Source organism: Cladophialophora bantiana (assembly GCF_000835475.1).
Source record: "Cladophialophora bantiana CBS 173.52 unplaced genomic scaffold supercont1.6, whole genome shotgun sequence".
In the NCBI taxonomy this organism is placed as follows: Eukaryota; Fungi; Ascomycota; class Eurotiomycetes; order Chaetothyriales; family Herpotrichiellaceae; genus Cladophialophora; species Cladophialophora bantiana.
This window is the reverse complement of record NW_015971580.1, coordinates 580,809-604,404: the sequence shown is the minus strand read 5'-3', so window position 1 is coordinate 604,404 and position 23,596 is coordinate 580,809. Positions and strand designations below refer to the sequence as shown.

At 52.0% G+C, this 23,596-nt stretch overlaps 10 protein-coding genes across 10 annotated transcripts; 5 read left to right on the top strand and 5 right to left on the bottom strand.

Annotated features, from left to right (window-relative positions):
• Nucleotides 1-116: 116 nt before the first annotated feature.
• On the bottom strand, nucleotides 117-2,396 carry Z519_04542 (uncharacterized protein; the record flags this gene model as incomplete). Its single annotated transcript, XM_016762288.1, has 1 exon — nucleotides 117-2,396. One exon carries the CDS (start codon nucleotides 2,394-2,396, stop codon nucleotides 117-119), a length of 2,280 nt encoding a protein of 759 aa, XP_016621235.1.
• Nucleotides 2,397-2,944: 548 nt separating this feature from the next.
• Z519_04541 (uncharacterized protein) lies at nucleotides 2,945-7,897 on the top strand (the record flags this gene model as incomplete). The annotated part of the gene is made up of 2 exons (XM_016762287.1): nucleotides 2,945-4,894; nucleotides 4,949-7,897. 2 exons carry the CDS (start codon nucleotides 2,945-2,947, stop codon nucleotides 7,895-7,897), a joined length of 4,899 nt encoding a protein of 1,632 aa, XP_016621234.1.
• Nucleotides 7,898-10,462: 2,565 nt separating this feature from the next.
• On the top strand, nucleotides 10,463-11,914 carry Z519_04540 (uncharacterized protein; the record flags this gene model as incomplete). The annotated part of the gene is made up of 1 exon (XM_016762286.1): nucleotides 10,463-11,914. One exon carries the CDS (start codon nucleotides 10,463-10,465, stop codon nucleotides 11,912-11,914), a length of 1,452 nt encoding a protein of 483 aa, XP_016621233.1.
• A 1,007-nt stretch (nucleotides 11,915-12,921) lies between these two features.
• Z519_04539 (uncharacterized protein) lies at nucleotides 12,922-13,215 on the bottom strand (the record flags this gene model as incomplete). Its single annotated transcript, XM_016762285.1, has 1 exon — nucleotides 12,922-13,215. The coding sequence occupies one exon, from the start codon at nucleotides 13,213-13,215 to the stop codon at nucleotides 12,922-12,924; it is 294 nt and encodes a 97-aa protein (XP_016621232.1).
• Nucleotides 13,216-13,847: 632 nt separating this feature from the next.
• Nucleotides 13,848-14,840, top strand: Z519_04538 (uncharacterized protein; the record flags this gene model as incomplete). Its single annotated transcript, XM_016762284.1, has 2 exons — nucleotides 13,848-14,205; nucleotides 14,257-14,840. 2 exons carry the CDS (start codon nucleotides 13,848-13,850, stop codon nucleotides 14,838-14,840), a joined length of 942 nt encoding a protein of 313 aa, XP_016621231.1.
• A 317-nt stretch (nucleotides 14,841-15,157) lies between these two features.
• Z519_04537 (uncharacterized protein) lies at nucleotides 15,158-15,703 on the bottom strand (the record flags this gene model as incomplete). The annotated part of the gene is made up of 1 exon (XM_016762283.1): nucleotides 15,158-15,703. One exon carries the CDS (start codon nucleotides 15,701-15,703, stop codon nucleotides 15,158-15,160), a length of 546 nt encoding a protein of 181 aa, XP_016621230.1.
• Nucleotides 15,704-16,135: 432 nt separating this feature from the next.
• On the top strand, nucleotides 16,136-16,684 carry Z519_04536 (uncharacterized protein; the record flags this gene model as incomplete). Its single annotated transcript, XM_016762282.1, has 2 exons — nucleotides 16,136-16,166; nucleotides 16,218-16,684. 2 exons carry the CDS (start codon nucleotides 16,136-16,138, stop codon nucleotides 16,682-16,684), a joined length of 498 nt encoding a protein of 165 aa, XP_016621229.1.
• Nucleotides 16,685-18,651: 1,967 nt separating this feature from the next.
• On the top strand, nucleotides 18,652-19,086 carry Z519_04535 (uncharacterized protein; the record flags this gene model as incomplete). The annotated part of the gene is made up of 2 exons (XM_016762281.1): nucleotides 18,652-18,772; nucleotides 18,875-19,086. 2 exons carry the CDS (start codon nucleotides 18,652-18,654, stop codon nucleotides 19,084-19,086), a joined length of 333 nt encoding a protein of 110 aa, XP_016621228.1.
• A 625-nt stretch (nucleotides 19,087-19,711) lies between these two features.
• On the bottom strand, nucleotides 19,712-20,979 carry Z519_04534 (uncharacterized protein; the record flags this gene model as incomplete). Its single annotated transcript, XM_016762280.1, has 2 exons — nucleotides 19,712-20,857; nucleotides 20,905-20,979. The coding sequence occupies 2 exons, from the start codon at nucleotides 20,977-20,979 to the stop codon at nucleotides 19,712-19,714; spliced, it is 1,221 nt and encodes a 406-aa protein (XP_016621227.1).
• A 1,082-nt stretch (nucleotides 20,980-22,061) lies between these two features.
• On the bottom strand, nucleotides 22,062-22,625 carry Z519_04533 (uncharacterized protein; the record flags this gene model as incomplete). The annotated part of the gene is made up of 1 exon (XM_016762279.1): nucleotides 22,062-22,625. One exon carries the CDS (start codon nucleotides 22,623-22,625, stop codon nucleotides 22,062-22,064), a length of 564 nt encoding a protein of 187 aa, XP_016621226.1.
• Between the last annotated feature and the right edge of the window lie 971 nt (nucleotides 22,626-23,596).

Sequence of the window (23,596 nt, the reverse complement as noted above, 5' to 3'; positions counted from 1 at the left end):
CATCATATCGCTCAAGACGCTCGTGATAAGTGCAAAGAGTCGCTGGAACTTGTCACTTAAGTTTGGCACTCCCCTCTGGCTCTTGCCTTTTCCTCGCTCGCCAGGGGCACTTCGCATTAAATCACCCTCAATCGGCCCAGCGGCCTGACGACCTCCCAAAAGAAATCCTTCTCTAAGCCGGGCTCTTCAAACCCTGTGACAATGTCGCTCCACTGCCCAAAATCCTCATCCAACCCCATGGCTAAGCCCTGCAAACACTTCAAGACCACGTCGCGATACGTCGAACCCATCTCCGCCGCCATCTCCCGCTTAGTGACCTCGATATATCTGTTACGCCAGTCGCGGGACCGCCGGCCGCTATCGCTCGGCCCGAAATCCTTCATCTGCTCGCGGTCCTCCTCGGAACCGAGTACGAAGATGGGCTCCCAGAACGCGATCTCCAGCAACACGACACCGAGGCTGTAGATGTCGTAGCTCCGTCGGAAGCGAGGGAAAGGAATCTTGCTGCTGCGCGACACAAGCCGGGCAGGGTGCACGTACATGTCCAGATCACCGATGCCCCGCCCGCTGTACTCTGATTGGGGCTGGTACTTTTGGTCGTCCGGCCTTGAGTACTGCCAGCCGGACACAAAGGGCCGGGAGATGTCCAGCTCACCCGTAGTGCGGTTGCGGAAGAACAGAATGTTGTAGCTCGAGAGTTTGCGATGGATCCAGCCCGCACATTGGAGCTGGTAGAGGGCGATGGCGAGGGACTGGGCGAGTTGCATGCGCTTCTCGAGGCTAGGGGTGGCTCCGTTGTCTGAGTTGTAGGCTTCGTCGAGGAGTGTGCGGAGCGTGATTGGGAGGATGTTGGTTGTCGCGGTTGACGGGTAGCGGTAGACGAAGCCGACCAGGGGCATCCGTTTACCATCTGGCGTGTAGCCTGCCGACAGGGTGTAACCCAGGCAGTCGAGGACACGGAAGTCCTCATCGGCGACGGCGGTACGGTGCAGGAGGCTGACGACGTGCTCGCGCCGCGCCGACAGCTCTTCCTTGGAGAGTTGGGAGCGGGACGTTTCGGCTGCTTGAAGACGCCATTCGATCAAGACGACGATAGGCGAGGACTGAGTGTTATTTTCTGTTGTCTGCGGAGGGACAAGAGTTGTTTCGCTGGAAGTGGTGGCGAGTGGTTTCTGGCTCGCGGTATGATTGCCTTTAGAAGCGGGACCCTGAGAAAAGTCCTCAGCGGTGTCCCTAGGAGTGGCCTTGTTGATCCCCTCAGGAAGTTCTTTGGGAGGAGTGGCCGTTAGAGAGTCATCGGCAGCGTCTGTAGCGGGAGCTGTAGGTTGATAGAGACAACAAGATCGGGGAAGGGGTACATAGTTCTCCGGTCCACGGAAGTCTGCCTTTTTCGTTTGGGCATGATGGTAATCTAGCTCCAGCTCTCCGAGATGTTGGAAATCAGTCAATGGGATCTCCCAGGAACTTGTTCTCGTTCTCAGTGGGTCGGAGGAGAAGGCGGCCTTGGACTGTAAGCCCAGTTCATTGAGCTCTTCTTCGTCGTCCTCACCCTCATTGTTGTCATAATCCTCACCATAACCATAACGCCGAGATTTCTCCGGGCTAGATGCACTCTCGTTCTTCTCTGTTTGGTTGCGCTCCCGAAGCGACAGAATCCGTGCCGTCTTGGCCTCTTCTTTGTTCTCTTTGTCCGTCACACTCGGAACAGCCTGTAGCTTTGACGGTCCATCTTCGTTGATAGTTGACAGAAACTCTCCAGCTAGACCCCGACCTAGGCTTTCCTTTTCGATGCGTGGCAACAAGTTTTCCAGTCCATCATTGAAACCAGTAAGGTTGGAGAGGAGCTCTTCGAGCACGCCCTTGTCCTTGATGGCAAAGCGAAGCTTGGTGACAAAACTGGTGGACTTGCTGGTGTCTTTGATCTGGGATTTCTGACGTTGACCGGCCTCTACTATCGAGACTGGGACGTCCGGTGGCTTTGCTGGTGTCGAAGTCGCATATTTTGGCATTTTCTTCTGCCACTTTTCTAGGATGTCGTGGATGCGACCGAGGATCTCCATTACTAAGCCTCTCAAGCCTGGGATCTCGAGAATGGCGTCGATGTCGTCAAGAGATTGGGTCAGGTATGGCTGCTTTGCAGTCGTAGAGCTTCCGGGCTGTGCACTCGAAACCCCTTTTCCTTCCTTAAAACTTGTAATATCCTGCAGCTGTTGGACTAAGCCCCAATTTCGACCCCAGAGGTAAAGCCGACATTCCTCAAGTCGGAAACGAACGCTCAGGGTGAGAGAGCAGTCGCTGGATGTAAGAGCAACGTTCAATGCGCGATAGCCGTGGAGGCATGTCTGCAACACCGACGCGAGAGAAGCGGTGGTCACCGCGAAGCTAATGGGGTCCATGTTGATGCCACGAGGTACTTGCAATTGAGGCGACAAGTCTTTTAATTCCAATACATTGTCACGAAAATAAGCCTGTTGATATGTCTTCGCGAGGTGAGGAGTTGGCGAGCCTCACTCGCTTGATCGTCAATATGACCCCCAACATTTACGTACACCACTAAATGTTAGCAGATGCGAGCAGACTTTTGGTGGTTGATCTGGTTGGCTGAACACCAGGCAACAGCAGCGCCTTGCCAGCACAAACTGGTTTCGGAGAAGCCTTTTCCAGGCGGCAGGGGCCGAGGTGCCCCCAACTTCCTGCGTGTACCTGGTGTGGTTCGTTGATATCCTTGCAATTTGACCAGCATTGGGGGCTGAAATGTGTAGCAGGCAGCCGAAAGGCAGAACTTTAGCAGCAAACTTCAACAGTACAAACTTTAACAGCTTCAGGGCCGCGAGTATCTGTTCCTGCATGCTTCATCACAAAGCCCTCCCTCACATTCAGCTATGAAAGCGTCTTTGTGGGCGGCCCGCGGTCACTGATACAGATTAACCTACCACTCGGCATCATGGCATCTCAAGCATCGGGAGAAGCCTGTGGCAATTCAGGCTCCATCAAACACTGGCAAGCTCTACGAAGAGCATACTCATCAGGCGCGTTGAATCCCAATAGACCACAAGGCGATGTACACGAGATATCGTCCAAGATTCAGTGGCCCAACCGTGGAGACTATTACCACTTCCTCGAGTGCTTGAAACGTGCCGATGAGAAAAGGCGTAATACCAAACCGTCTGTGGCCTACTGTCAGTTATCTCAACTTGTTGTCGACCGACAGTACGGTAGTTTTTCCTTGCGCCACTGCATCCCAGTACCAGACGTGCTTGCTGGATCGAACTGGACAGACACCACCGCCGAGAAGCAAAAGCGCTACTACTGTTACCTGCGACCAGCAGTTCCCACGACAGAAACTAGGTATAGGAGTGGCGGAAAGCATCTCCAGTTTGACTTGTTTTGCACAATCTTCTACTCAGATGAATATCAATCAGCTAAACAGAAGCCTGGCGCTGATCGTCTTGTACGAGATCTTCGTAATGAGGCGATCAAGAGATCGCAATTGGAGAACATCAGTTCCCGCTCTATCAGTGCATTGCTCTTGAGGCACTTTGGAAACGGCATCTGCCTAGGAAAGTACTCTTCGGCTGGAGGATGGATGCCGCTGCCCTTAAAGATACATGTTCAGGTGGCGCCGGGGTCGTGGAAGCAGTGTTTGTTCATAGTCTTCGGCGATGAAAGTTTCTTCTTCTATCCCGTGGATGTCCCAGAGCTCAGAGAGGCCATTGTCAATGCTTGGGGTATTCGGCCTGTTTCACCTGTCTCACAGCACCTGACAGGTGTATCCGGGACGAAAAATCAGCCCTCTCGGAGCGAAAGTCCGCGAAAAGAACGAGAGACTGTGGAGACGAAGGCATTGTCAACGCAGCGACAAGGCGATCATCGAGGCAGGAGACAACGACATTCGCGCTGGGCCCTACGGGGTCCTCATGCAGGTGCGGCTGGGGCACGCAATCTCAACGCGCCATCTCAGCAGGTTGAGACAAGCGTGCAGGCTTCGCGTACGTCACCCGATGATGCAGTTGTCTCGAATCCGGCTCTTCCTATCCGTGGGCGAACTAGAAGGCGACTGCGGAGGCTTGATGGCTCTAGAATACTTCTTCCTTCTCAGGTCAGTACATCAGCCCCTCCCTCGGGCGGGCGGAGCGGTATCGAGTCATTTCAGAGTGAAGAAATGGATCCCATGTCATCAAGGGCCTTCAGACATGTAACCACGGATGTGAGCGTTGAATCGGACCAGGTTCATATGTTTATCGATCCTATACCTGTGACCATCAGCCAACGCTACGTCCAGAAGCCAACTACAGAGATAACAGACACTGAAGCCACTCATGACCATGATTTGCCCCCGCATTCTACTGCCGGCTCAATCTTAGTACCTGTATTGAGGCTTTCGAGTCACAATGCGAAAAACACTGGCAAGCTATCATCACAGCCCAGGACTGGCAAGGTCTACGTCCTAATGTCGTTTCAGACACCTCGAAAGAACTTGGTTCATAAAGGATTAGAGATGGCCGTGGCGGTCATCGAAGATCGAAACGGCTTGATTGGGTCGCATATGATCGAAGAATCGTTTGATCAGTGGGTCAAAGTTCGTCCGGTGCAGAACCTCCACAGAGCTTTGTTGGATGCCGACCATGAAGCCTTCCGCCTTGGGTGGGCCCAGAACAATGACACTCGGCCTTTGGGTGAAAGTGCTATTTCCGACTCGAGCTACTGGTATAAGTTTTCTCGCTTTGTCATGATCTCTACTAGCTCACGGAGCTTGCCATACTCGCATGGGTATGGCACTGTGAACAACAACCCGATTGTCTACGTGCGGACGGACCATGAGGCGATACTCGACGTGGACAGTATTACAGCCACCTCCCCATACCCACGCTCTCGAGCGACCTGGTCTGACGAAGTAGGTTCTGTATCGGTGCGTTTAGTTCTTGATACTGACAATGAGGCTATTTAGGTGGCAGACGGTTCAGCCCCGGAATGTATGTGTGGATCCATGAGAGTTGGAGGAATGCAACATAATGTCGAAAATTGCAAGCTCATCATAAAAAGGGAGCCAGGACCTTGGGAAAAGAATCCTGCGCCAGAAGGTCTCCAAGAAGCAGTATACGCAGAGACTAAAGCATCGACGTTTCTTACAGAAAAATCACCCGTCAACTCTCGGCATGGGTATATCAACATCAAATCTCACAGATTTGCCGCCGACACAATTCTAATGGCAAGCAAGCAAGTGGGCTTCTGGAGACACAACCAAGGACCTGGAGCTCGCATTTCGCTCACTTGTCATCCTCCACGAGAATCGTCTTTTCAAGGGTTCATCGATCTTCGTTTAGGTGACCGACCTCTGAGAAGAGTGGCTTATCCTTTCGATTTCAGTCATTTACATCTGGTGGATTCCAAAACATTGGATCTACAACTGAAAAATCCGAAACTGTGGTCTGAGCGGAAACTTGAAGATTTTATACTACCTTTCCAGACCCCAGACAAGGAGATAGCTTCTATCCTTGATCTAGATGATCATGGGAATTGCTCATCCCAGAAGGCTGACGAAATTTACCTACTCTTTACTTCGCCTCCGTTTTATTGGGATACGCATGTGGTGGGATCGCTTTTGCATCTTGCCAGTCTCTGGGCTTTGCGGGATACAGTCAAGCTCTTACTTAGCAGGGGATATGATCCTAATGCTCAGACCTCGACTGAGAGTCTCGCCACCCCACTTCTCTGCGCTACGGCTGCGGAACAACCACAAATCATCCAGGATCTCCTCGCGGCAGGAGCACATCCAAATCCTCTTCGGCGGCCGGGATATTGGGGATCGTGCTCGATACCAAGCGTGTTCCATCTACTAGTAGACTGGGAAAGTCAAAGCGCAGCAATCCAGATTGCTTGGAGCGTCCTCCGAGCGGGAGGTGACATCAACTGGAAATATCAAGAGTCCGAACCCAAAGCATTCTCCCTCACACCTCTGCGGTACGCGATTTCAGAAGGAAAAGCAGAGCTTGTGGAAGCATTTCTTGACATGGGCGCGCACTTTGCGACTACCACAGTCTGGAGTCCGGGCCAGCGACGAGTTTGCCTCTTGGAGACACCCTCTACTAATGTCAGAATCTTGGAATCATACTTCAGATACATTCAACGCCATGACTACGATTTACCTTCAGACTTCTCCGCGACACCATTAGGTTTGCTGCTGGTCGAAAACGATGGGTCTGATAGAAGAAGCCGAAGAGGGTTTGACGATCCCACTGAGGCTATCTTCGCTTTTGAAAGTCTTCTGAAATTGCAGCCCGGCTATGAAGGAGAAGCCCTGGCAGCTATTGTTCGGCATGACCATCTATACCTTGCTGAGCATGTGTTGCACAACAAATTGCGGGCCGTGGAATCGCGATGGAAAGGGCTGAGCTTGCTTCATATTGCCGTCCTCTACGGAAGACCCAAAATGTGCTCACTCCTTCTGGGGCATGGTGCCAACGCGACTGCGGTCACAACCAAGCGGCAGCTCACTTGTCTACACCTTTTGGCAATGTTCCCGCGGAATCCAAAGGCCGACGAGGCGATTCTGTCCTCATTGCTTCCGATGGGTATCCCGATCAATGCCAAAGAAACTGTCGATGATCTGACGGCCTTCCACATGGCTGTCCGAAACCAGAAGACACATCTCCTCTCACCTTTCATTCAAGCCGGGGCAAACATCATGCTGCCCGTGTACGACAGACTTGGAATTCTCGCCGAGGGGCGTTACGGTAGTTTAAAGACCGTTTCTAATCGACCTCAGTGTGTCCTCGACGATATCCACATCACCGGCGAAGTGCTCTGGCAGTTTGTCCAGGACTCAGCCTACCCTTTGGAATTCGTGATCGTGCTCCTCGAAATTATCCTGCCTTCCACTGCAGGTGATAGCATATTCTATTTTGACTCCAAACGGACGGTCTCGCTCCTTCACGTCATCGCCACGGTTCGTGATAAGTCAGTGTTTGACAAGCTATTCAAAGCGGTCAGAGATCACTTTTCAGACAATTCATACATCCATGTCCCAGATTCCCATGGCGATTCTCCTTTACACTATGCTGCTGCTGTGCACAAGATCCATAACATCCGCACCTTAGTGTCAACCGGTGCTGACATTTCTGCAATGAACAAGCTGGGACTTGCTCCCCATGAATTAGCTGCTTGGTCTGCATTGTACTTAAGTGGCCGGTACATGAAGCTTACTCATGCCGGTGAAACACCTGTGGTGACGCAGGACCATTCGTGGGACCAGCCTGGACAGACCTACGGCCATGGGAGAAATTTCCGGGAGGTCCGTACCGAACTGAAAGCGGTGCTGAACTTTTTCAAGAAGCGCGGGCGTGAAGTTTCTCCCCCACTGGAACGGCTGGTCCTTGCCTGGAACGGAGCGGACATGCCAAAGGGCCACCAGACTTTCTCTCGGCAAGGCGTTGGCAAGCTTGCGCTGCATCTAGTGCCGATCGACGCGGTGGATCTCAAGGTTATCGGAGTCGATGGCCTTGAAATGGGCGGCATTGCTGCCAATGACGAAGGCAATGGAAAAAGTGATGGAGCCAAAGGCACAATTAAAACTTTTTACGACATGTCTATGTCGATCTCAACTGGCGATGACCAATTTTGGGGATCTCGGGAACGAAACGAATCAGAATTTGAGGACGAGAGCGGTGGCGAAGACGACGAGGATCAGGAAGCCCAGAGCAGTGATAACAGGGACGACTACGAGTCAACCGAAGCAGAAATCGAGGATGATGAAGAACCAGGGCCATCCAAGTGGCCGCAACATGGCTATCTGGAGCTGACGCCTGAGCAACAGACATACCTTGATAGCTTCTTCGTGGATGACACGCCACTGGCTGTGTTGATGGGAAGAGGGCGCGCGAAGAGTTTTAGTCTTTGAGATATGACCATATGATGAAGATAGGAACGGATGGATGAATACTTGCGACTAAAGATGCAATTGTAGCGTCTCTGGTTGAGCTGCAAAGCGCAATGTTGTTATAATCATATAAGGCCACTGCTTCTTCCGCCTTGGATCGGGCTTCGGATTTTTGCTGTGGAAAGATGATGTCAACCAGTGATATTGTTATGAAGGAGGTTTATGATTTGTACACACCCCGTACACATATAACCCAGGGATCTAAGATTCTCTCATGAAATGGCATGACCCGTAGCCATTTCCGGTGATCCTCAAAGGGCTGTTGACCTCTTATCTACACAAGAGGTAGTCAGGCGTTGATTTTTTAATAACGAGGCCGAAGGTGCTGTCGGGTCGGTGACTGCTTGTATTGTGTACTGTAGATGAAGAGTTGAACCGATCTACGGCCATAACTTGATTGATTGAGTAGGAAGAGAAGTTCTGCGTGATTTGTTAGGCTCAGATACCAGCCAGGCAAGTGCCAAGGTGCCGCAGCGCCAAGAGTCACCATCTTGCCTAATCAGGCTAGTTCAATATGAAGCAGCCTCCTTTAGCCACATGGCCGCATATGTACCAAGCGGCCAGTAGGCGCGTGGCGCTTTTGCATGGCTCGCAGCGCCAAACGTTCCAATATCTTCCGGTCCCACGACTCGACCGAATTCCGGCACGTTTATTTGGCGAATTATAGCATGACTACTCATTCAATGAATGTCCCCAACATCCGAGCCATTTTCGAAGGTTGTCAGTTGTGTGGCGTTGGGGGGCTCGGCGGCATGGGTCATGATCTCTTTGGCGCCTGGAGACGCAGAAATTGGGACCAAGAAAGAACAGTCAGTGTCCAGACCAGCATGGCTCGGCCTCAAGCCTTCCCACAGCAGTAGCCCCGCTGTAGCTATGTCCCAACGATAATGTTCAATCCCTGAGCCGAGAAACTCGAAAGTTGCGATACGATTCATACGAAGCCTTCAGAAGTCACCAAGGCCTCCAATTGCTGATCGTTCACGTTTGTCAACCATTATACTATCGCCAATTGAACTCGGGGAAAGACTATAAGCATTCGCCCCCTTTTATTTGGTAGCCTCATTGAGCTGTAGAGGGATGATCCTGCTCAAAAAAAGCCTCGTTATTGTTCGCAAAGACATTTTAAATATCGCCTTTGAGGGTAAATTGGCTGATTTTTGCATCTGAAATTCTGCTTCCCAGTTGGCCTCATACTGAGAAGAGTAGAGCGAGGGCGAATTCTCCAGCAGCCTCCCAGCCTGTTGGACGGTCTGGGTGATGCTGCTCTTCAGCTATACCGCGCTTCATCTCTTATTAGCATCAATCTCGAGAAGCTTTCTGACAGCCGTAATAATGTCCTGAAACGCGGGCATTTTATCGCACTCTACTCCCCTTAGCTTTGTCATGACATCCTCGACGATTGGCTTCAACTTGTATTCAATTCCCCTTGCGGCGTCGAGGATTTATATCAGAATTTATCCTTCCCTTTCGTTTCTTCTGTCTCGCCCAAATGTACTCCGTTGTCCTCTACCGCACTGAAGACACCCGCCCCAAAATCGCCGTTTTCGAATCTGAGGAGGAAGGGGGGGCTGGTGCTTTTTCGAACACCATTTAGGTTTAATGTCAAAGTGGCGACCCCAGACGGCCACTGGCGGGTCTAACTCACTTTCTGCTAGGTGCTTGAAGCTATGAACGTGCTCAATCGCCGCAGCCAGTCCTTGCAGCTGCCATACAAACCACGGTGTTTCGGGTATTTGTCAGCGATTCATCATTCAATCGAAGAGGTCGAAGGTTTAGAGCTCGAGCCCGAAATGTACAGCTTCAGTGTCGAACCCACCTATTTTGCAGGCGCGTGGCACCACAGGCTAGGATGATCCAAGGAGATATGCATGGTTCCGCGAGGCTACGGAGTCCCTAAAAGCAGAAGCAGCTATTTTACGATTACAGGCAATATGATCCTCAATGGGGGCGAACAAGTTTCCTTTCCCCGCCATCGCGGTATGACGGAACGATGGCCAGGTCTCCCAGGGGCTACTACTCCTACTTAATTCGATCTTGATCACCTGCCCAATAGTCGATCTAGCTCCGCACTTCCGGAGTACGAGGATATTATTACTCCACAATTGACATCGGGATTAGGACCTGAGAGGGTAACGTCTTGTGGCCTGTCCGGAGGACTTGAAACCCGGCCGGGCGATGACCGGTGAGATTTAACGTGCCATCGCTCGGGGAATGGAGATCAACAGAAGAAATAGGGAATAGCGGAAGGATACGAACAACATGAAAGTTGTCCGGCGGTATGAACGCGCCACGGTTTGAGCGTTGAGTACTACGAGCTACGAGCACTTCGCACTACGGTAATGAGCAAAAATATTAGGTACATGGATCATTGAGATGCCGTCGTGGCAGACGGCTAAGAAGGAAAGGTGGGGTGCAGGAGCTGTCGCAAAGCAATATTAATACGAGGTGCCTGCCGCTGCTGCGGCGCTGACACATACATACGGCATCAGTCGAGAGACGTGGCTGGTTCTAAGGCGAATTTTCAGCATGAAGATACGATTCTCGCCTCTGTTTGCGACGATTCTGCTCGGCGGAAAACTTGCCCATGGCCAGGTACAGGCACCGGCGCTTGCTGGGGCGGGAGCTCCCATCTCACCTGCTGACAGAATATACTGCGGAGATCAGTCCTCCAACACCATCACCGTGATCTCGCCGTACGATAACACTGTCCTGGGGACGATCGCATTGGGCTCGTCGCGACTCCAGGACGTCATCGGTCCGCAATATGTACGCTCCACCAACAGCCACGGCCTCGGATTCTCACGGGACGGAAAATACATTGTTTCTCTGTCTGTCACGACCAACACGGTAACTGTCGTCAGAACGATCGATAACAGTATCGTCAGTCAAACGTGGACGGACCGTGCTCCGCACGAAGCTTTTTTTGCCCCGGATAATCGCACCGTCTGGGTTGGGACGCGGGGCACCAACCACGTTACTGTGGTAGACGGACTTGTTGGGGAAATCCTCGACACCATTCACACGGCAAATGGACCCAGCAAGGTCGTCTTCAGTCCGGATGGAACCACAGCTTACGTCAATCACATCCGTGACCCCGTTCTCTCTATTGTCGATGTTGCCTCGAGAACGACAGTGCAAAACATCACTGGTCTGGATGATGTCTTCTCCTCAGATATGCAGATCTCGGCGGATGGAGGCACGATCTGGACCATGCATAAGATGGCCGGGACGGCGACCGTCATTGACTTGAACGCCAGAAGGGTGGTCACGGCGGTCAACGTCGGGGTGGAGCCGAACCATGCCAACTTCGCGGTTCTAAACGGCACGACCCATGTCTTCACCACAGTGGGAGCCAGCAACGAGACGAAAGTGTATCGACAAGACTCGCCCAGCTCCGCACCTGTCTATTTAACGTCGATCAGGTCGTCTGGCATTGAGCCTCACGGCCTCTGGGGCAGCCCGGACAACAAGTGGATGTTCACCGTCAATGAGCATTCCGACACTGTGGACGTGATCTCTCTCGAGACGATGGAGGTCACCAAGACTCTGAACGTTGGGCAGGAGGGCCAGGCGCTGATATATGTTGCAAACGCAGTACCTGAGGGTAATGGAACTGCCAATCTTGGCACACAGGGTCTTTCCACAACGGCAGCGCTGAACAAGATTGTGGATATCACCTCCAAACCCGGGTCTGAATCCATGATGCCCGCCTCTAACAAGACGCCCACTGCTCTCGTGACTATTCGGAGCCTTGGTGGGTTGGATATGGTGCAGGTTATCGGGAGGGATATCAAGCTGAATACCAGCTACACCATGTCAGCCACATGCCAACAGTGCAACGGAGGCCAAGTTCCACTGCTGTCCTTCAATGCAACGATGAAGAGTCCCGACGGCTGTGGAAGCGCGCCTCAAGTGCTCAGTTTTTTCAAATGGTATGATGTCTGGGATCTGGAGAGCATTCAGATCTCCGAGACATAGTGCAAGTTGGCGAAACGCAAATATCACAGGTTTCTTTCATGCACTGAGCCTGGCTGGTTTGCGAACCTTCGGAGCATGGCGCGGTACAATAAAAGTGATTATGAAGGACAGGAGACTCTAGAATCACAGAAATTACAATGGTCGGATCTTGCAAAGGATCTGCCTTGGCCACATTCAAACGCCAGACATAATCCGTGGTCTGGCTGACGCGACCAACGTTGATATATCATCATCTGTACATAAGAGCAAGCGCTTGTTGGCTTGCTAAAATCCATCGTCGGGTACGTACGCTGTCAACTGAGTCGCAAATCGGGATAGTTGGTAACACCCGGTATACCTCGCTCGTCGTGTCAGCCTAAACTTCGTCCACTCCACCCAACGAAGGAAATCGGTATACCATGCGTCAGGTTCTTCCGTGGCACACCAGCTGTGATTTGCCGTTCTCCTTCGCTGGTCTCTACGTCTCGTGTGGACAATGCCGATCAAGCTCGAATGCAATTGCTCAGCGTCAAGTGACTCGTCCAAGGAGGAGGGTTCAGAGGGTTGTACCAGGTTCGTCGACCCATACATTTGAGTTATTTCATCTGAAGCTAGGACCTGTGAAGTTAGGAGGCTTTTGTCACCCACTCACGCTACCTTAGGAGACGGACATATCCTTCCGCGATGATAGCCACTCTCCAACGGGTCAACATCCAGTACCTGCTTTTATCAACTCACAAGGTCTTTCGCTTATCCTTCCTGGACCTTAATAAATTTCCCATCTCATGCAGCCAGTCCTTCCTGGACCAAATCTTCGCCAAGGGTTTGTTCTCCCCCTCGCTCCCGTCTTGACTCCCATATGCCATAGCTCTCTTCCACGCCAAAAATCGCCCCAATGGTCTCCGGTAGGGGCCATGAGGAAGACAAAGCCGCCCTCCGACGTGGGACCGACGTGAAAGTCCTCCCAATTTCGCTGCTGCTGAGCCGAGTAGCGCCGTCTCCTGTCTTTCCTGTAACCCAAGAACATGTTAGAGGCACAGCTCTTGAAGCCGCGCCAACCCGCAGTTTCCACGGACGCCCAGTGTGTAGAGCCGCTGCTCCCGTCCATATCGGTTAATATAGCCTTCCCTTCGTGTAGCGTAATCACGCGTTCCCCACGAGATGGAGTGGATGATGGACGTGGAGCTGTCCGATGGGATCAAGGGCCCGTTCGAACCGACGTTTCGAAGGGAGTCGAGGCCGTCACCGATCAAAGCTTCTGGGGGTGTTATGGCGGAATTGTCAGGATCTGAGGATTGCGATGTCACTAGATGCATACCCATGATAGCGGGCCTTTGGTTAGGATTTCTGAGTCGAAATAATAGCGTTTTGTGTGTGGCATGAGATCAATCATAGAAATGGATATACGTCAATCTAAATAGCAAAGATCAGGTTAGAGGGAACCACTCTCCGGCGCAGCGAGGCTGCAGTTCAAACGACCATGACCAGGCGATGAATTAGTACTGGCTGATTCTACCCCAGTTCTGTGAGGGAACCATAGTCTGACAGGGCTGATTCCGCCTTAGAAGCCTGCAGGCAATGTGGACTGGTGAGGCTGAGGCTGAGGCTGAGGCTGTGTGTACAAGGCAACAAACACAACCACACCGCCCCCTCTGTCTTCTGCTTCACTGATCCCACCAGACGACTTGTGGCAATTAAAACCAATGTCTTGAACCTTTAACATTCTTGATGGGACGACAAAGCCAATACCAGAAGCATAAAAACTTGATTGAACGATGTCAACGCAGCTCACCATCACTCCCACTGATCTCTCTCAAACCACAGGCTGGTACTTTGAACGTGGCTCCAGGTAGACTTCCTCGCCCACAGACGCCCACAGAGTGTCACTCAGACTGGTTATGAAACACAATCCAACGTGTGCAGTGGTCGAGACATCATCGCTTCAGCATTCAACATGTCCAAAGAGTTTCTGAAGAAAGAGCTCTCCCCACGCGGCTATGAGAGCATATTCCCGAGCGGTGCAAGCAACAATTCCTTCCTCTCGAATCAATCGCAATCAACACCTCCACCTGCTCATAGCATTGACACGTTCACGGCGGCGTTGGAGCAAGCGCGTCAGAAATACGAGGACAAGAGTCTGTCCAACAATGTCCCCGTAAAGGTCAAAGCGTGGTTGACGAGTCTGTCCGCCCGGATTCTGTTCTTCGGAAACATCCTCGATGTTCTCGCCCAACAGCACCCAGAGTGCGCCTCTCTGGCGTGGGGAACATTCAAATTTCTTTTTATAGTATGTAAAGTCACATATATGTTTGGTATATCCGTGTGCAGAGCGAAGTACCATGATTCACACCCAGATGTATAAGTGCTCCAAAATCATTTTGAGCTCATCAGCAAGATCGCAAAGTGCGCCTCTCGCATCGCCGACCTGCTGCCGCAGGATAAGCTGCTTTTGGTTCTGTATCCCGCGAACGCAATGCGAGAAGCGGTGGCCTGCCTTTTCGCCAGCATCTTGAAGTTCTTCCGACTGGCTGTGCAGTTTTGCAAGGACGGTCGCTTCAAGCATTCGGTCAAAGCCACCTCCCAACCCTGGTCGCCGTCCTTCCAAGGCCTGTACGAGGATGTTACCATCCAGGCAGGGAAAGTTCATGAGTTAGCAGCTATAGCGGCCAAAGCGGAATTGAGAGATGCACATGTGGAGAGCATGGAGTTAAAAAGCATGTCAAGTCAGATGAATAGCGAGGTCGCGGCACTCAAATCGACCGTTAACGAATTGAGAACGGTACTGGAGCAGAAGGTCGATGCTCACGGAGGCCTGCTCACCAGAAGGTCACCAACCCCCTTCATATTCGTCAGACAGAGTTCGTTGATATATCGCAATCAGCACTGTACCAAGACGTCCGGCTTGATCTCTCCCAGCAGCGAGAGCGTATTCGCCAAGTTCACTTGAATCAGCTGCTATCGGTTTCGTTTTGGCAGCGGACGCCTACTTCAGGGGAGTCACTGGAGTATTGTCGGTCCATCCGACGCAGACGGCTCAAGTGGTCTCGAATCGTACTTCCTGAGGAGAAGAATTTGAAGTGATGGGCCGAGGAGCCTACCGGCTCACTCCTTGCGCTTCAGAGTTACTATCCGACGACTCAGAAGGACTTCATGGTCGACATGATCCAGTTGATCCGCGACAGTCGCTTCTCTGTCATCTGGGCTTTGCGATTTCCGGATTACTGGGAAGCAGATCTCACCATCACATCTGCATACTCCACATGTTTAGTAACCAGAGAAAAACGTTGTGAGTGGAGATGTGCTCACTTTGTCGAATAAGTCAAAGACCTTTTCATGACGACTCTGGTCCGGCGCATAAGCAGCGTTCGTTCTTGACCTCTCTCGTCTTCTCTTTTTGGCAGCATGTGAGTGCGGCTGTGACGGAGGTTCCATGACTGCAGGAGAGCCGAAATGAGTGAAATTGGTCTTAGAGGCAGCGTCTTCGCCTGTTGATGGTGGGTTCCAAGCTGGATTGGTCGTCCAACCGGAGCTCTGGACGTAGGAGGCTGTTTGGCTAGGCCGAGTTGTCGTAGATGGCGAAGATGCAGGCGCTTTCAGGAGGAGTCTCAAGTCCCTGTCCTTCTGGGCGAGCTTTCCGTCTGCAAGATCCTGGGAGATAGTGTACGATGTCTTCTCAACAATTACGGCAGCATCATCGCGGATACCGCCCCAAAGGGCGAGGAGGCCGAGACCGAAGACCTCGCTAGTCTGACTAACGGCGCGATCGAAATCAGACGTCTCGTCAATGGGGGAGAATGACTTGTCATTCATCTAGACGATGCAGTGCATTTTAGCGACGCGAGCATCTCTCTATCACTCCCGATGCGGAGTGATCAGTATCTTGGGAAGCGCGGCTGAATTAGAGGGGGCAGGCGGCTCAGGCTGAAGCGGCCCAGGCTGATGCAGAGCAAGAAGTGGCCCAGCCTTGCCTGGCCAACTCAGCATACAGATAGCCGCAGCGTCAAGGCTACGGAGGAGCGCTCCCAGCTGTATCTCCGCCATTTTTCAGGTTCAGGTTAGTCGGTTGATCTAGCCCATTTTCCCTTTGTACAGCAGTATTGGGCGGGACTATTTAGCGTCCTCCCTTCTCTTCCACCGCTACTCTTCTTTGTAAACCGAAGGAGTCTGCCATGTATTCCTGTACATTTCCTCCGTGCCGATAGAGAATCGATCATACCACCTACCTCTTCCACGCAACCTTCAATGCCTTCGCCTGCCACAGTTCATCAGGAAGGTCTGTTCTCTAACCGATTTTGTGCATGGATTTCTCTAATATATATGGTAGAGCAAGTCGGTGAACGAGAAAGCGAAAGTGAGCAGCCGCGAGTACCTCACTACCCACGGACCCAAAGGCCTGTCCCCGAGGAAAAGGCCGCGGGCGACACCGGGACTCGATACTCCAAGGCACAACGAGTGCAGACCCTCACATTACTCTCTCTGGGCTGGACGCCTCGGCAAGTTGAGGACATGATCAACGTGCCAGCACCGCAGGCCAGGAGGATTTTTCGCAAAGCCAAAGAACGCGGGTACTGTCCGCACGAGGATCTTCGCATTCTTGATGATTATGTTGAAGACGGTATTATAACAGGAAGGCCAAAGAAGACAACACAAACACCATCTGAGGTAGAACAACGGCTTGTTGATCTTGCTGTCAAAGACAGGTCAGGTAGAGAGAAACCGAGCGACATTCCAGCCTATGAAACAGGTGTCAGTCAGTTCATCATTCTACGTTACGACTTTTCACAGACATAACCTCCTATCTGTCAGCCCAGCGAGAATGCCTGGTCTGTCAAAGCCCCAAGCTGGTAGGTTCTAATGATTGAGAAGAAACCCTGTAGTGCTGAATGGTCGCTGTCAACGGGCTCCGTACACAGGCACCGACGAGCAGAGCATTCGGAGTGCATTGCGTGGCCGTCACGACCAAATGACCGATAAACTTGGCTCAAAAGGAAAAAGGCTCCCGAGAAGCGAGCGCGATCCGGAGGAACGAAGGACGGGGGGCCGCAGCTGCAGTTCTTCTTTCTTCTCTCTTCTTCCTCGCCCTTCTTGTTCTTCGTCCCGCGTTTCTTTTTCCCTCTTCTCCTCTCTCTCTCTTTTCTCTCCCTGGTAGCACGGCTTATTGTATCTGTGTACGGAGTATATATATACTGTAGCAGTTGATGTATGTAGCCAGCCAGCCATCTAGGTCTCGTCTCACACAAGATCTCCCACGAGGCCTGTGGCGTTCCGTTCCGTTCTGTTGTGTAACTCAGGGCCCGTGTCAATTGTCACAGGAAGAAGCGGCAGGCGCTCGGTGCGTGCTTGGCTGGCTGGCTTATTACCAGCCGGCCGAGACACACACCACCACACCTAACCCCAACCGCCTCTTCCTCCTTCAGCGCACGGAACATGGAAATTGGGCCTCCTTCTTGTCGTCCAGGACGTGGACATCCAGCCGCAGCCTGGTCTACGGCGGTTGGTTGCGAAGAGTGCAACGGGGCCCGATAGATGTGCTCACGACGATGGACTGTCCAAGGTGCTGAGTGAGGTCAAATGATATACTCGATATAATTTGGAGATCGGCGTACGGTGGACATGTACGTGGTAGTCAATCCCTGTAAACCTTAGAAACTGCAAGGGAGCCACAAGCTGTTTTGGTACAGGAGAATTTACGAGGTAGAATGGGGGGTTTTCAGGGCGGTCTGCGCGTCCCCCCCGTCGCTCCCAGTGGCCCACCGCAGCCCACCAATAGACCCCGCAGGCCTTATCTAATGCCCCTCCAAAGCTTGGTCGAGCTTAACTGGCTCTTGGCCTACCAGCCTGTGAGCTTATCTTCTGGGGAGACCATGGGGAGGGGCCACCAATAAATCGACGGAGTCCTGCAACTAGTAACCCACCTAACAAGCTTGTTTGCCAATAGCTAACCGACAGAGCAAATGCATGAGGGCGGAGTACACCAAGCAAACAAATCTGGGGAAGCGACCCAGAATCCCCAGAAAATATCTCGCCTGGACGACTCTGTAGTGTTTCCCTCAAGCCAGCGTGAATACCTGGACATGGTCTTGCGGTTGAAGGGTGCGTGCTTTCTTACACACCCAAGCTGGTCGAATTGGTTGTAGAAACCGAACAAGCACAAGCCTCGTTCCTAGCTCCATCCTATCAGCGTCTTCAAGGCCCCTGCTGGCTTCACTGCCAGGGAGGTCATCAACACGGCCCTGTCCTCAGCATCTCGTGTCCCCCCACCGACAAAGGCCAGACTCCCATTGGTTCCAGCCATCTTTCGATATCTGGGGAAATGCTCCTTATCTCTGTCGATTCAGCGCCAGAATATAATGGGTGGGTGGACTTGACGTTGTCGATACCCTTCGCTCTCAGCTGGAGAATGCTCTTCGTCCAGAATCGGATCTCTCTTTCACTGCATAATTGAGACACGTCTCCAATTGCGTTCCCATTGTGATCCCAGGACCTCACCCACACACGCGACCATGACAGACCAGCCCAAAGATCAAGTCTACGTCCATTTCGGACGCGGCGGCGCAGGTTCTATTATCCCTTTCTGCTCCAACGTTTGGCCACGGCACCTCTAACAAGCGCTATCAGGTAACATCATCAACTCCACAGCAAGAGAAACCCGCCGTCCGTCTTGGACCGCCGACTCGCAATCGCAGTCGACTGCCATAGGCAATGAAGGAATCCATGTAGGGCGACGTTTCTCCACGGGAATAGGGGGGTCAGGAAACATGTCTTCGGCGAGTAAATTTCAAGACAGACGGGAGGCCGATGAGGAAATGGCAAAGTTGCTGTACGACAGGCAAGCACCCGGCATTGTGCTTGTTGAGGGTCGCTATCACACAGGACGAGGTACGTGTCAAATTCCTTCTCACTCTCTCAAAGTTGCACGTCAAGGTTGTCGTGTCCTGCCGACCCACAGACAGGCTAATCGGGGGAGGAAATTTCAAATAGGCGGCGCCGCCAACAAATATGCCAACACCGAGCCGGAAGATCAAGAAGCACGATTGAATAACGAGAATATGCGGCGCCAGAGTCTCGCCAGCATGAGTCACCGGAGACAGAGTCTGGCAAGTCTCATCCCGTCAAGCGGAGAGAACAGTCGCAGGGCCAGTCTTGCTTCAATGAGGGATTATCTCATGGCGAGGAGGACGAGTAAGGCCTGACGTTTTTGCTTTGCTGACTGCTTTGTATCTGGCACACGAAGACTTGAACGATAAGTCATATTGCATGCTACACAGTAATGGCTTCAGCTCCCTTGAAAAGACGCCGCGGTGGCGGGAACCATGTAGCAATCAGAAGTTGAACTCGTCCTGTACGCAACAGATGCACTTGAGCCTGGCCGACGATCACCTTCTCATGCGAATATCCCTTCTAACACCGGTTAAATACGGCTGTCGTTCGTGGTTATACTCGCACGTCCCTAGCTAACCTCGGTTCAGTACCCGTGTCCAGGTGGTGGAAGAGGCAAGCAGCAACAGCAGGACGAGCAAAGGATTCACAGATAGATGGACCCAAGAATCTGTCTATAAGACTGTTACCCGGTCTCATCGAAGGCCTTGAATGCGGATCGCACTCAACTTTGTGATCACTGACCGACACGTTCTGCCCAGCCGCGATATGGCTGCCTTCAATCGACAAGGGCAACAGAAAGCTTGAGCCTTGCTCTCTGAGCTGTAGAGACAGAATAGAGGTAGCGGCTGCATCGCGGTATTGCCAGTTGCGCAGCAATGATGACTGTGGCGCAGTATCTTAGCCGCACCGCTATTTCCCGTCCAAGGTCTTGATGCTCTATTGCCTTGGGGACGCAAAGTCTCCGTTGGGTATCCTCGCCTCGGATGGAAGTGTCTCCACGTGCTCTAGCCTTGCGATCTCCAAATCGAAGTCCTGACCCCGAATGCCGGGCCTGCTCCAAATGCTGGTTCGCTTCGGCTGCGACGGCTGAGATGTCCTCGTCACATCAGTGTCGACCTTCGTCAGGTCCACAAACTCAGATATATCGGTACCTCCATTCAAAGCGGAAGAGCTCCGCTTCTCATCTCTCGCAAACGGTAGTGATGAGTTCCTTCCGCCCACGAAATCGACCAGTTTCCCGAGAATGGCGAATTCAAGCTTGAGTTTGATGGAGTAAAAGGCCGGTTTCGTGATTGTCTCGAGGATGTAGAGCGAGGCACACTCCAGACCTAGCAACCCTAGATCCAAAGTGATAATCAAGACATTGATCGCCAGCAGCTGATACATGAGTCTCTTGGTGTTCATTTGGACCGAAGAGCGAAGTATGCGAATGGCCTCCATAATGTAGATCGATGACAACACGACTTCTTGAAGAAAGAAACCACACATCTGGACCTTTTCCATCACGTTGTATCCATCCACAAAGGCTTGGGTATGTGTGTCACTGTTTGATCCGATTGTCAGGACTGTCGTCGGTATATGCAGAACAATCGCATCGACAATAATCATCCATTTCGTCCACTTGAGAATCTTGTCTCTCCTCTCACCTGTCAACAAAAGGTGGAGTCTCGAATAGAGGACAATTGCTTGACCTGTTATCAACGGATACCAGCCAACGCTCAAGAGCAGCAAGGAAAACCATTTTGCGTTCGTGAGAATCGAAAAGTATTTGAAAAGGAATCCTATGCAGTAGGGGAAAATGCCCATGCTGGATATGAGTAAGCTCCAGAAGTACAGGCCTCGGAACCTCTTGAATGTACCGAATATGAGAACCTGTAACTCGACAGCGTTGTACATCGCCAGACCGAGGAAGAATGCGATCATGACCTTAATCGTGAGGCTGTCGCCCGTGTATCCTCCAGTTATGCCTTCGGCTGCGGACGAAAACGAGCTCGAGGAGGCACTGGAGTTGGCTGCCATTCTGGTAGGAAGATCTCCGATCCGGTGCAAAGAATGCCTTGAGCTTTCACCTTGTAGGAGATCCTAAATTCGTCCGGCACGCCCTCGCCTGGTAACCGAGCACCACTGACCCATCTAAGGGCATGAGCATTGACGCCGTTGGCAAGGAGTTTGCGGACGACGTTGTTCGAAGCTTCACCCCACATTTTGAGAGAGGATAAAACGGGTGAAAAGTGCAACCAAAGATTAACCACATTGTCGATCATTCTCAACCCCGCGAAAAGGCGTTTCGGGCGGAATTTTCATGGCGACGGTGAGTGTGCGCTTCTTCCTCATTGGATCGTGGGGTTGCCGTTCTGTCAAAAGAGCTGTGTCGCCTGGTGCCGCTTCGCCGGTTCTGCCATGCATGCCTGGGGAAACACGGGCGATCAGGTGCCCTACGTCATTCTCGCACACTCCCGATCAGCCTCTCCAATAGTCGACCCTGGGCATTGCCCTGGGGCAGTCGCTGCGTTCTTATACTATGTCAGGTATGGCGGTGTGGAATCTCGTGGGGCGAGATGTGCCGTGGGCGTAATACCCTGCGGGCTGTGGATGTTTCAAAGTCGATATATACAACATAGTGTTCACTATTCTGATGTTTGACTTTCGAGCCAGATATATCTTCTACATGACAACGGTGACCATGTTTGATAGGGACCCTCCCTTTTCAGTCGTGATATAGGGCCAGCCTTGCTGCACAGTGTTCCCTGTCTCCGCGGTCGGCCCTATCCTGAAGTTGCGCTGGTCTTGAGAATCCCGTGTCGTCTCACAAAATGTAGCCTAGAGTGCAGTGCTGAAATCAACTTTGCACGTCTTGCACATCCCGGTGAGATGGACCCTTCTCCTCGGTCACACTGGTGCTGGTCTTGATCATCGACAGCGCATGGATCTGACACTAGCAACAGGGCCCCTAGAAATCGCGGCGGTTTCATCCGTTACCGCTGTGTCCCAGAGCTACGGCCACATCTCAAGCGCAAAACAATCACTACTAGTCAAGTCGAGGTAGCTCGTTCGGAGGATGCACTAGATTACAAGTTGTTTCCGTAGCTGTGAGGAGCTTGTGATCGGAATCTTCGATGTCCAAAGCGAGCTCGGTGTAGAAGTATCGTCCTGAAGATGGTTGCGGCCTTTGGTATGGCCGCAGAGGCTCTCATGTTGTCTTTCGAGAACACGGTTCGAGACGTCATTGATTAAACAACGGATTGTGTTACCCGAAACCTTGTAGCATCGTCCCATTTTTACTGTATCATCTGTCGTTCCTGCTTTGCACAGCCTGCGTCCCTTGTCGCAATACTTCAAGCCAATCACTCGCCATAACTGGATGTTGCCAGACTGCATCCCTATCATCATTTCTCGCAGTGGCGGGTAAGGTTGCTGGACTTGGACTCCTCTCTGAGTACGCAGGCAGACTTGTTCGAGTCCACACATGTTCTAGGCTTTCTCTTCGGCTTTGATGCGTCGTTTCGCCGGTTCGTGCTGTAGTGAGGTCCGTGAGTCGGGTCGAGGGGATTGAGATGACGGAAGAACGAGGTGATGCTGGCGGCGGCGAATCCTCTTCGTCTTCAACGGTCAATTGAAAGTCTACAGGAAGAGACTTCTCGTCTACGGCTGTTGGGGGATATTGGATTATGTCTTTATACTCTGGAGGGTTGTCGCGAGGATAACTCAGGGGCTGTGAAGGAGGACATCGGTAGCGATCGGGTTGGCCATTGGTGACAGCGATGATGCGGGCATGGCGGGTATGGGCGTCAAGTTTACTTGGGCGGTCACTCGAGGAGCAGCAGGTAAATAAAGAGGCAAGAATGGCCATAGCTCCGTTCTTTCGTGACTTTCCTAGGAGTACAACCCACGATTCATATGAAATCTGACATGGAAGGCTGGCTGAGTTGTGAGTTGCTCTGTCGAGGTGGGGAGGTGAGACTCAGAAAAGGCAGACAGCGAGAAGCATCAGGCTGTCCGCCAAGCCACAAACCCGCCTGCCTGGCGCTTTGTGCAGATTCAACCGCAAACCCAGCCTTGTGCTCTCCCACCACAGACACCAATTCCATACGACCGAGTACAGGTACAATTGATCACTCACTGTGCATTCTCCACCACGCGCGAGTTGCTCTTCGACAATGTTGTTTGCTACTACATACCTCCTTCTCACGGGCTACTTTCTCCCCTCCCCCTTCCGCCTTCCTACAAGAATGGTTCTTACCCGTTTCACCAGACAAGATACAATAATTTAGTACTCGGTATTCGAAGCAAAAACATGAAGAGCATAGCCCTCGATATGCGTCAGACAATCATCTTATCAACGCTAGCTGAAGATCAATTATTAATTAAATATTCTTTGTACATTCACGTTTATTCGTCTTCGTGGAATTGAGAAATAGACTCACAACTCAAGACCAAATAGCAAGTCGGTTTCCCATCAAACAGACCCATTGATCTCCAGTTCTATTGCGGGCTGTATATTGCTGAATCAGCTGCAAGCCCGTAAGACACTGGCCGGCCCTCCAAGAAATTGATTGGACAGCTTCTCTCGGCACTGGCTTGCATCACCGTCACGGCGGCGGACTGTCTGGCTTGCTCGTCTCCTGTCGCCCTCCTTGACTGTTTCCGGCCATACAGAAGTAGCACCGCGAGGGCAGCGACAGCTAGCGCTCCAAAAGAACCGATAGATATTCCTGCAATTGCGCCTGAACCCAGTGTATCTTTACCCGCTTGGGGAGTGGCCGTTGGATTGGCAGTTCGAAAGTGTTCCTCAGTCGTGCTAAGAGAAAGCGAATTGCTCAG